The following is a 12629-nucleotide window of genomic DNA, read 5'->3' as shown; positions in this document are numbered from 1 at the left end:
CACATTTACATGGATATCTCAAGAAGAAAATACCCCCTATTTGAGTCACTCCAGGTTTTAGGAGTAGAAATCTTTCCTTCTTTTTAGAGTCTCTCTGGAGACATCAGGAAAAATCTGAATATGTTGTCCCAGGAAGTCTTTGGACCTATTTTTAAAGAAAAGTTTTAATATCCAATCCTTGTCTGGAGCCAAAGCGACAGACAACAAGAGAGTGGCTGGTACAGCCAATTCTCTATCTGATTGTTCCAGTATTGCGGAAATGTCCAATGACCTCTCCTGGGGTTCCTCAATTTTTTCTTCTTCTTTGGATTGGGGCTTGGCAGGAAGGTAATACACTCTTGTAAGAGGAGGTAAGGAGCTTTCAGGAATTTCCAATATTTCCATAAAATATCTTTTCACCATTTCTCTAGGAGAAGTTGACAAGATCTTTGGAAAATTTATAAATCTCAAATTATTAATTCGACCATTATTCTCCTGCATTTCCAACTTCTTCCTGAGTATTATATTATCTTTAACCAACAAATCTTGATTTTGTTTCAAAAGCATTAGCTCCTTATTTGTATTTTGTGACTCTGTTTTAAATTGTACATATCCTGCTTTAAGACATTTATTTCTTCTTTTTGTTCTTTTAATTCCTTATCCAAACTTTTTATTTGAGGATTTAGAGAATTCCCCAAATTCACTACCAAGTCCCATAATGCATCGAGTGTGACTTTAGGGGGTTTTGTGGGTGAAAAAAGTTGTAATGATGTAGTGTCTAAATGTTCTGAAATTAGTTTTACCTCAGTGGCGTCTTGTATTCCCCCAACCTCTGTTGTCCCGGTCGCAAGTCCTTGCAGAGAGAACATGTCACTCTGCGTTGTCATATTCGGCGAGCCCTCCATGCTAGCCTCTGGGAACAAAGAAGAAACCACCTCCTCGGGTGCATTCTGGTTCCGTGGAGAGCTAGCTGCTTGCGGCGTCGGTTGAATTGGTGGCATCCTAACGTCGGGGCTAAGAGTGACATCGAGCTCAGGGGATCTCCCCACAGCACTACTCTCCGGCGGTGTCCCCAACGAGCTAGCACCCGACTCTTCTTGCTCCCGTTGTAGGCGTCGGAGAAAATCATCAATAGTAACCACTGGGGTTAAGGGTCGCCGGGAGGCTCCTCCGGCATTCCTTCCCCGTCTTTTCGGCATTGTTAAGGAAAATTTCGACGACGTCCTCACTGCAGCAGACGTGCAACGACCATCTTAGATCCAATTATGGAGAGCAGAGTCCGACTCAGGTCTATATACCCCAAATAAAAGTTACCCACAATTGACTCCCAGACTCCTTGTGGCTCCTAAGGGGCTCCCAAGGGGCAGCAGCGGCTGCTTTTTACGATGTTGGAGACGGACCCAGTGACGTCAGGGGTCCGTCTCTGTGGATGCCTGTCAACGCTGCCAACAGGAAAGGAAGCCGCTGCTGCTGGAATCCGAGACCAGCAACGAGTCTCACCACAACTGTCCTCCAGTCCGGTAACTGCTCCCAGGTTTCTATTTCTATTTATAAATGTCCTAGTGCAATAGGTGTGTCATTCTGGATAAGTAGGTAGTGAATCCAAACCCACACACTTTGCAGAAGGTATCAATCATAATTTTCAACTCTTCTTCCTTCCTCAGTGGAGTGTGCTGCCCCCTTTAGGTGTGTGTCTTATCTACTCTGTTCAAAAAAATAAAATATTTTCTGGTTTGTTTTTTTCTTCAAATTTTTGGAGGCTTTCTGTGCTCCAGAGTTTCCGGTATTTCTGGAGTAACTCTGCCTGTGACAAGAAGCAGCAGGCTTGAGGTCTGAAGCTAGCATGCTAATCCCTCTGTGGTACCTGTTAGCCAGCCTGATTAACATTTTTGGAGCTCAGGAACCATTCCCCCTCGAAGCTAGATTGTCCCCGGATTTTATTCAGGAGCTTGAGTGCAGGCTGATTTGTCACCTGCCGTGGTCCTTTTGGGGAACTTTCAGGGTGCCGGCAGTGTATTGCCTCCCTACTTGCGTGCACAGTTTGGTTTGGGTAGAGGTCCAGTCTGGTCTCACTCCAACTGGCAGCCAGAAGACCTCAGCGTGGGAGGCTGATTCCATCTTCACATAAGAGTTGAAGCAGGCCGAGATACCTTTGCAGCACAGCATGTCACAGTGAATGCAGACTACTAGTCTATGGGAAAATCGAGATGGGGGGGGGTCTTCAAACTGGATTTTTGGCAGTTTCTAAAGTTGCCATCGTGCTGTGGTCCAGAACTGGGCCGCACAGAAATTTTTATTCTTTAGTAATTCTCCAGACCGGTATAACCATAGACCTTACAGTTGGGTATATATCTCATCATGACCAGCAGGTGGAGACAAACAAAACTTTGGAACTGTACATAATAGGTGACTCCCCCTTATTCCATCAGTCTTCTTTCAGTCTCCAGCAGGTGTGAGTGAGTTCTACCCATCACCCTTGGTAGGGCTATTGGAATTTGTTTAGGGCTTCTTGTCCCCTTTTTGGTACTGGATTGAGCTTGGGTGGACCCTGTTTGGGGGTCCGTCCAACCTCGGGGGTGTCAAACCCGTCGGGTTGCGTGCTGGGTCCCTCCCTCCCCCCCTTTCCTCCACCTCCCCAACATTTTTTTAGAGGTGCTTCAACAATAAGCCTTGCCCCAAATTCAAATAAAATTATACTGGGGAAACCAAAAAACTTTTGGTCTAATATCACTGAGAGTGATTAAAGAAGGGTATCTAGAAACTACAAAGAATCATTCTCCTATAGGTAATTCAAAATCCTTAAGGTACTGAGTATGTCTTCATATGTAGTCAAAATTATGCTCAGAGACATAGAGGCAAAACCAAGGGGCGAACCCCAAGAATATCGCCTCACCACCCAATCATTGCATATGATTGAACAAACATCAAAAGGTTCTTTCTTCGCTGCTTAAGCAGTCTAAATGGTGATATACTTAATTGGTTTAGTTGTAACAGAAGAACTTATCTTTATTGAAGGTTCCGACGTGGCCTGTTTTGTTCCTGCGTCAGGGAACTGATACGCATATGGACCTAAAACATTTAGGGCTCCTTTTACTAAGCTACGTTAGCGTTTTTAGCGCATGCAGCATTTTAGCGCGCGTTAAACCCGCGCTACGCAGCTAGAACTAACGCCAGCTCAATGCTGGCGTTAAGGCCTAGCGCGCGGGGCAATTTAGCATGCACTATTCCGCACGTTAAAGCCCTAACGGGGCTTAGTAAAAGGAGCCCTTTTCAGTTGCCAAATTGAGTCCTTGATAACATATAATGCATTAAAAATCAATAAAACATTGTTACTCTCCCACAGCCCCCTTCCCCAAAGAAAGACCGTCAGGAAATTAGGATTATGGTTTGCATGTGTCTTGCAAAACACTTGTATTTCTGTTTCTATCTTCTTTGTGCTGTTACCCACTTCTGATTCCATAGGAGATCTGTGATTTATTTTCCTGGTATGTTTTGAGCCTGCCCTTACTCATTCACTGTGTCTCTGTGTTTAAGCATCCGCGATGCATTAAGGTACATCCTGAACATATCCCGCCTTGGTAACCAGTACATCCAGATCAATGAACCATGGAAACGAGTCAAAGGCATAGAGGAGGACAGGTGGGTCCAAGCTGTCTCCTGGAGGTGACAGAGAGAGTGCTATTTTTTTTTTTTTTTTTTTAATACATTACAATATCCAATAATTCAAAAGAAAAGGAAATCACGTTCAATCTACACATAATCAAATCATACATACAAAGCTCCTTTCAAGCCCACATTAATGGGGAGCATATCTTACTATGTTAACAAAATAAAGTTCAAGAAATACAAAGGATAATAATTCTTGGTTCATATTTAATGGACCCTGAATCATTCCTTAAACTGGGAAACTATTTATATTAGTTCTCCTCATGTTTCTCAGGCCTATGAAACAAATGCTATTTGAACTAATAATTCAGTTGGTGGGAAAAATGCAAAATGACAAAGTTGGGAGTAATGGGTGGATAATGACTTTTTCCCCTAAATCCTTAAATGGTGAAGCTTATTCAAGAGGATGTTTATCCATGTTGGCACAGAGGCCCAGGAATAGAAGAGGGATAATCACAGGAACAATACCAACAGGTTGGGTTTTTGTTTGTTTTTTTGGCTCACCTATTTTCTTCTGCTGCTTTAGTCTTCAGCTCAGTGAGAATTGGAGCTGGGATGCCATGTCATGATCCCTCATTCACAACTACCTAGGGATTACTATTTTTATAGCGCTGTTAGATATATGCAGCGCTGTACAGTAAAACATACAAGAGACAGTCCCTGCTCAGTAGAGCTTACAATCTAGTCAAGCAGACAAACAGGACAAGTAGGGGGTTAGGGAGTTTCTCATTCAAAGGGTGCTTTACAAGCGAGTGGGAGTTAAGAGTTAAAAGCAACCTTGAAAAAGGAATACTGCCAGGACGGAGCTTGATGTACTGACTCAAGGTATTTTTCGCACTATAAGACACACCTGACTATAAGACGCACCCTAGATTTAGAGGAAGAAAACATGAAAAAAAACATTCTGAACCAAATTGTATACAAATATTATATACCAGGCTCTGCACCCAACCCCCCTCACTCCCTGCCAGGCTCTGTACTCAGCCCCCTTCCCTCCGTGCCCTATCGGGCTATGCAGCCAGCCAGGCTCTGCACCCTGTCCCCCTGCCCCCCCTCTGGTGGTCTAGTGGTAGGCCAGGACAGGGTATAGGGCAGGTCTAAATGGTAGGCAGTCCCAGCCCCCACACCCCCCGGTGGTCCAGCGGTGTATCGGCAGGAGCAAGCTTTCTGCACTTCTGCCCCTCACTCGCTGGACAGCTGCCTCATCATCATCTCAGGGCCAGCGGCGCACAAGGCAAGAGCAAGCTTTTCGTGCTCCAGCCTAGGCCCACGCCATTCCCTGAATGGCTGCAGTCAGTTCTCGCGGGACTAGCCACAATCGCTGCTAACCAACCCAATTCACAAAATGGCCCACTGCGTGTTTTCCCCCTCAATCGCCCATTTCCTGATCCAGCCATGCAAATTTGTAAAACCTGATGAAAAATAGCCAAGCGATTGATTCACTAACATTTGCTTGGCTATTTTGCATCGGGTTTTACGATCCTAAAACCCGATTGCCGGGGGTGGAGGGGGGGGGTAATTTTTTTTTTTTAATGGCACAGATATTTTGCATGCAGTACACAAGAAAAATATCTGCCCATAAAAAAATGGGGAAAAAAACCCCATGGTAGGAGGGATGCTCACTCCCTCCTGCCATGAAGGCACCTGCCCACTCGCTTCTTTCCCCTGAAACAAACAGCAGGAGGGATGCCCACTACCTCTGGATGCCGGATGCCCCCTCCCCCCAAAACAATGGCCCCGCCTGCTTCTGACTTTTAAAGGGACGGGGAGGGGACCAGACCGCGGGGAGCCCGGTGGCAGGAGGGAGTGGGCATCCCTTCTGCCATATCAGTTCGGAGGCGGGTAGGGGCGATGGCAGGAGGAAATGGGCCATTTTTATTTTGGTTCAGGGAGGGAGGGGACGCTTTGTTGGGGGGAGGCTTTTTTAATTATTTTTTTTATTGGGCAGATATTTTACGTGTGTAATACACGCACAATCTCTGTGCCATTTAAAAAAAAAATTTTTTAATCGTCAAAAGCCCTGACAGCAGGGCTCTGCACAGATTCAATCGCTCACTGAGCAATTGAGTCGGTAAGTTTGCATGCAAATGATTTGCACCTCTGTGCAAATCATTTGCATGCAAACTTGATAGTGAATCAATCGCTATTTTAAAATCAGCCAGATAATCATCCAACAGCGATTGAGTCGCTATCTTTAGTGAGTCTAGACCTTAATCCCCCCTTGCCCTAAGTACATTAGATAGTGTGAGTCCACCAGGACAGATGGGGAAAAATGCTTAAGTACCTGATTGTAAACCACTTAGGCTTATAAGTGGTATATAAATACTAAAAATGGCGAGCCATGGAATCGAGGGTAATACGTGGATTAAAAACTGGCTGGTGGATGGGAAACAGAGTGGGGGTAAATGGACAATACTCGGACTGGAAAAGCGTCATGAGTGGAGTGCCGCAGGGTTTGGTGCTTGGACCCGTGCTTTTCAACATATTTATAAACAACCTGGAAATTGGTACGACGAAGCTTTAGAAACTGAGTTGGTTAAAGAAAAATGGAAAGCTTTGAGAATCAATTGAGGAGAAATAATTTGAGATTCCTGAATTTCCCTAAATGTCCCTTGATTGCACCTGTGGAAATGGCAAGGAAATACTTTAAGGAAATTTTGGCTATTCCATCAGAAAATTTGCCTCCTGAGGGGGCGTGGCTTGGAGCACGCAAAATGGTCGCATAGCAACAGAGCTCCCTGAACTCAGACAACTAAAGGAAAGGAAACAGCTGCTAAGAATCGCTCACCTGCATTATAAAAACAAAAAATAACTTCTGAAATGGCTACCACAAGGCAAGGCAAATCGGAGAAGCCGTGCACTTCCGGTGTATCGGCAAAAAGATCTAAAGTGACTCCGGTGTCGCCGTCGAGTGTCCCGATCCCGTTGGAAACAGAGGAATTCTCAGATAAAGCAGATATAATGGCAGAGCTATTTAAAATTAAATTAATGCTGACAGACAATGCTGGCAAAATTTCGGAAGTAAAGGAGGAGGTGCTCGGTCTGAGGCAGGAGATCCAGACTGACAGGCAGAGGATGTCTGTGATTGAGGAGAGAATTGAACTGCTGGAAACTGTCACACAAAAGTGTGACAGTGAAAGACAAAATGTAGAAAGCTTGAAAAATCAGCTGATAGATTTGGAGAATCGGGGGAAAAGGAAGAACATCAGAGTGCTTGGACTGGCTGAAAATCTTGAAGGGGGAGACACTGTACAGTTTTTAGAGAACTTGCTACCTAAACTGTTACAGTTAAACTCCAAGTGGCCGTTGGAAATAGAACGGGCACATAGAATCCCTTCAAAAAAACCAGTGAATCAGAATGGCCCCAGACCCTTGATTTTTAAAGTTTTGAGATACCAGCAAGCTTTAGAAATCCTGAAAGTAGCAAAAGCGAACAAAAATTTAAATTATAAAGGGTCTAAATTGTTATTGGTTCCAGACTTTGCAAAACATACTGCAAACATCAGAAAGCAGTTTCTTATGCTGAGGCAGCAGTTGAAAGAAAAAGGTTACATGTACGGCTTGTACTATCCATCTACAATGCGAATAGCTACTGGAAATAAGTCCTGGTATTTTCAAGACCCTGCAAAACTTAAAGAATTTCTATCACAAGAGGAACCGATGTCTACATAAAGGAAAATTGATTAAAGGAAAAAGAGAAAATGGAGAAGACTCATTTTGAAGAGAAGAAAAGAGGGGGGAAAAAAAGGAAGACAGAAGGAAAAAAAAAAAAAAAAAGAAGTGGATTGATACTGGTCCAAGTTATTTTTACTGCATTTTATTACAGATGAAGAGCTTTTGACTAATTTTTCAATATTGTGAATTTACTGATACATTTTTATATTTAACAAGAAATTAATTATCTATGAGAGATATTATAAATATAATATATATATTTACCTAACTACTAATTACTAACCATCCTGAATAACAATAACTGATTAATATGAGGAAATAAATATAGGATATTACATATTTCAAAAGGGATTATTAATAAAATAGGAAATAATTTTAGACTTTTATTAATAAATATGAAAATATATATTTTATTCAAATATTTATTTATATATATTATGATTGATTTTTAAATGAGAATGTTATAAATAAATTGGTTAGATGCTAATATTAGTAATATATTAACGCTATGAATGAATATATTTAAATTAACAATGAATATTTAATATACATGGAATTATAGTTAAAATTGAAAATGTTAACAAAATATTAAGATAGGATATATATTACTTTGAAAGGAAGATATATTTATAATTTATATGAATTAATTAAGTATGATTCTTAATATAATGATATATTTTACCTAGATACTAATTGATATGAAATACAAAAATTATTAAATAAAGGGTTAAGTCTGGGAATTGGGTTTTTTAAAGAAGAGATAATTACTAAGGAGATAAAGATTTTTAAGATACTATTATTTATATGAATAACTTATATGAATGAAAATTTATTTGAATAGTTATATTTGAATTCATTATAGATAATTTTATGTTATTTGCTGCAATGAAATATTAATATTAATGATAATAATTATTAATTGAATGATTGAATATGTATGGATAGAAATAATGAAATATTAAATATGTGGGGGAAAAAAGAATAGTTGAATTTTTGAGAGATATTAATTCAATATGGAGGGATATTAGTTGTCTGGGGGAGGGGGTTTAGGGTCTGCTATATCAATGTGTGTTCCAGATCAGACAATGATTATGGGGGGGAGGGGAGGGAGCATAGAGAGAGGGAGGGGGGTTCACAGTAATAATATATTGATGAGGATTGAAAATGGGATAAATGTAAAATTTGAATTTTTCTTTTATAATCTTATTTTAGGGGGGGGAAAGGGATGGGGGAATTGGATGAATGAATTATATTTACTTAATGTGCTGAGGTCTGGTCATCTTTTTTATTTTAGAAATATTTGCCAAAATTTAATTATAAAATAGATGGATATAAAAATTTATTCTATTAACGTCAATGGTTTAAATCATCCTATTAAGAGAAAGAAAGTACTAACGTTCCTTAAAAAGCAAAATGCGGACATATATTTTATTCAAGAGTCGCACCTTTCTGATATTGAATCTAAAAAGTTATCTGGGGGTTGGATTTCTAAATGCTTCTTTGCACCTGCAATGGGGAAAAAAGCTGGGGTTGCTGTCCTGATAAATAGGAAGTGCAATGCTGATTTCAAATTAATAAACTATGATCCTTTAGGAAGATGGGTGCATATCAAAATGGTTCTGGGAAATACAACCCTGGATTTATTAAATTTATATGCTCCTAATTCGAATCAAATGGAGTTTTTCAAACAAGTTCAACAATTACTGTTACCACTGGCTACTTCTAATTTAATCGTAGCAGGGGATTTCAATGCTGTAATGGATCCAATTTTGGATAAGAGACAAAGTAGAATTATGAAATCGTTAGGTTTAGATAATTTGGTTCAATCTTGTAATTTAGTTGATATATGGTGTATTCTTCATTTTAATGATCAGGAATTCTCTTTTTGTTCTCAGGTCCATAAATCTTTCTCACGAATTGATTATATATTCATGTCTAATAATATAGCGCGAGTGATGAATGCAGTTATTGATCCCATTATAATTTCAGACCATGCTGGTGTGTGGATTGACTTTAAGAATAATGATATAGTACATTTCGATCCAATTTGGAGATTTGATAATGCTTTACTTGCGGACTCGAACTTTCTGGAAGATTTTAAATTAAAGATGAATGAATTTTTTCAAATAAATAATTCGGACAATATTAATGCTGAGATTTTGTGGGACGCATTTAAAGCAACAATAAGAGGAAATATTATTTCATATTCAGCATTTATCAAAAAACAACTTAAAAAACAATATGTTGATCTGGAAAACCAAATTAAAGTATTAGAAAATAAATTAATTAAGAACTGGGAACATAATACATTACAAAGTTTATTAAAAATAAAAGCAAAATATAATGAGATTTCTTCTCAATTTGTGAGGAAAGATATCTTCTATAAGCAAGTTCAGTACTATGGTAATTCAAACAAAGCTGGAAGATTATTAGCTAATTTTCTTAAAGCAAAAAAAAGGAAATCTAAGATTATTGCAATTAAAGATACACAAGGCAACACACACACTAACACCAAAGATATTTTAATACAATTTCTTGATTTTTATAAAGATTTATATTCTTCTGAATCTTATGAAAATAAAGAACAAGAGGGATTAAATTTCTTAAACTCATTTATTGGACCAAATGTTCCGTATCATATAAAACGAAGTTTAGAAGATCCTATATCTTTAAAAGAAATAGAATCAGCATTGAAGTCTCTTAGAGTTGGATCCGCTCCGGGTGGTGATGGATATACTGTTGAATTCTATAAAACATTTCAAAATATCATCTTACCATATTTATTAAATTTGTATCAATATCAAATAAATAATGGGAATATATCAGGTACTATGGCTGATTCGGTAATTATTGTCTTACCAAAACCAAACAAGGATCCTACCTTGGTTTCAAACTACAAGCCTATCTCTTTATTAAATGTAGATGGTAAGTTGATTGCTAAAGTATTAGCAATAAGATTGGCAAAAGCTCTTCCTTTTATTATTGATGTACACCAAACAGGATTTATTGCTAAAAGACACTCATCAAACAATACTAGATTAGCATTCCACTCTTTAAATTTAGTGAAAAATATGAATGATCCAGCTTTTATGCTATCTTTAGATGCAGAAAAAGCATTTGATAGAGTGGAATGGAGTTATATGTATCAAGCTCTGGAATGGTTTGGAATAGGCCCCGGTTTTATTAAAATGATTCAGACATTGTATAGCTCTCCTGGTGCAAGATTATATATTAATAACAATTTATCAGATAGATTTAACTTGCGTAGGGGAGTTAGACAAGGATGTCCTTTGTCCCCCTTACTTTTTGATATTGTTTTAGAACCCTTATTGATTGCAATTAATCAAACTAAGGAGATAAAGGGAATCCCATTTTCTTACTGGGAATTTAAACTTTCTGCATATGCAGATGATATATTATTATATTTAAGAGAACCGGGGAATACTGTTCCAAGTTTACTTAATCTTCTAGAGAAATTTGGGAAATTTTCTGGATATAAAATTAATTGGAGTAAATCGGAAATTCTTCCAATTAATGTTCACTGTACCAAAGGATTATTTGATTCATATTCATTTATTTGGAAAGAAGAAGGATTAAAATATTTAGGTATTATTATCAAAAATACAATTGAAGATACAGTAAAAGAAAATGAAAAACTTTTATTAAAAAAAATAACAGAAATGTGTGAGCAATGGAATCCTTTACATCTTTCTTGGTGGGGAAGAGTCCAAACAATTAAAATGATGATATTGCCTGTGGTTTGTTATCAAATGAGTATGATACCAATATTTTTTCAGGGGTCATTTTATAAAAAGTTAAACAATATTCTTACAAAATTTGTTTGGTTTGGGAAAAGACCCAGAATTGCTTTAGTATCTTTACAAAGACCAATTGTGGAGGGAGGGGTAAATTTTCCAAATTTTTATAAGTACCATCAAGCCTATATTCTAAGACAGGGTATGTATTGGATCCTCCCAGATCTCATGGAGAATGTACCAGATTGGCTATATCTAGAATGGCGGCTCCTGTTCCCACTACATCCAGAACATCTAATTAGTATAAACATGCCAAGAAGATATAAGGATAACAGAATTTTATTGGATACTTGGAAGACGTTAAGATATGTTAGTAATCTATCACCAGAACCAATTGCTAAATCATTAAATCAATCAATTTGGGTAAACTCCAGGATCAAGATTGGCGGATACAAAATCGTCTGGAAACAATGGATAATTGCAGGTATACGAACATTGAATGATGTTATTTCAGAAGGAGCAATGCTTAGTTTTTCCCAATTGCAACATAAATTTGGATTAAATAAAACACAATATTTTAAATGGTTGCAATTGAAGCAAGCTATTCAGGCAGGGTTCCCTGAATGGAAAGCTCTTAATACTCAATATAGTCTGCAGGTTCTATGTTTCCAGGCGGATTTTTTGGGTCACCAAGCCGCAAAATGGTATAAATTGTTAAATGGATTTTTAAACAAAAAAAAGAAAACTGGACTTAGGGATATTTGGAGTATTGAGATTGGTCAGACAATTTCTGAATCTCAATGGCCACGATTTTGGTCCTGGAGATTAAGATCTACAAAGTCAGCATCTATGAGTCAAACTTGGTTGTTTTTGTTACATAGAACTTTATGGACCCCTACGCGTTTACAAAAAATAGATAGTACTAGATCTAATAGATGCTGGCATTGTAGAGTAGAAGTCGGGACATTAGATCACTTAATTTTTTTTTTGTCCCTGTATAAATGCATTTTGGAAACTAATTTGGCCCCAAATTAATGAACTACTAGAAAATCATGTAGGACTCTCATGATACTATACTATTTGGGACAGCAATGAGAATTCAGAGTCCGATTTCAGCAAACAATAACAAACTATTATTAATATTGACAGGGGTCGCCATGCAACAAATAACTCAAAATTGGAAGGACTACACCAAATTAAATTTTACATTTTGGTGGAATTCAGTCTGTCATATATACAAAATGGAAAAAACAATAGCATTACAACAGGGAAATATTCATAATTTTAAGAAAATTTGGGAACCATTGACTCGATATTCCAATGATCAGGTTTCATAGCACATTAGTAATGGATATATTAGATTGGGGAAGGGTGGGAATGTATATTATATGGATTTAAGAAATGAAGAAAGGGGAGGGTTATATTTTATGTGATAAGATGAATTACTTGTAATCACAATTTTTCATGTATTAATTGAAGTTTATGTAAAATTAAAATTATTGTAAGAATGAAAAATTTATAAATAAAATATTTTTAAAAAAAAGAAAATTTGCC

General features: G+C 37.9%; 1 protein-coding gene across 2 annotated transcripts in view; it reads left to right on the top strand.

Moving 5' to 3' along the window:
• The window catches only part of MARS1 (methionyl-tRNA synthetase 1), a 116382-nt gene that overhangs the window by 80685 nt on the left and 23068 nt on the right, over window positions 1-12629 (top strand). For both annotated transcript variants that reach the window (XM_033936052.1, XM_033936051.1), the window contains exon 17: window positions 3514-3618. In XM_033936052.1, coding sequence (XP_033791943.1) covers window positions 3514-3618 — 105 coding nt within the window. The remainder of the gene's footprint in view (window positions 1-3513; window positions 3619-12629) is intronic.

This window comes from Geotrypetes seraphini, chromosome 3 (genome assembly GCF_902459505.1).
Source record: "Geotrypetes seraphini chromosome 3, aGeoSer1.1, whole genome shotgun sequence".
Taxonomy (NCBI): domain Eukaryota; kingdom Metazoa; phylum Chordata; class Amphibia; order Gymnophiona; family Dermophiidae; genus Geotrypetes; species Geotrypetes seraphini.
This window is presented reverse-complemented; position numbering and strand designations above follow the sequence as displayed.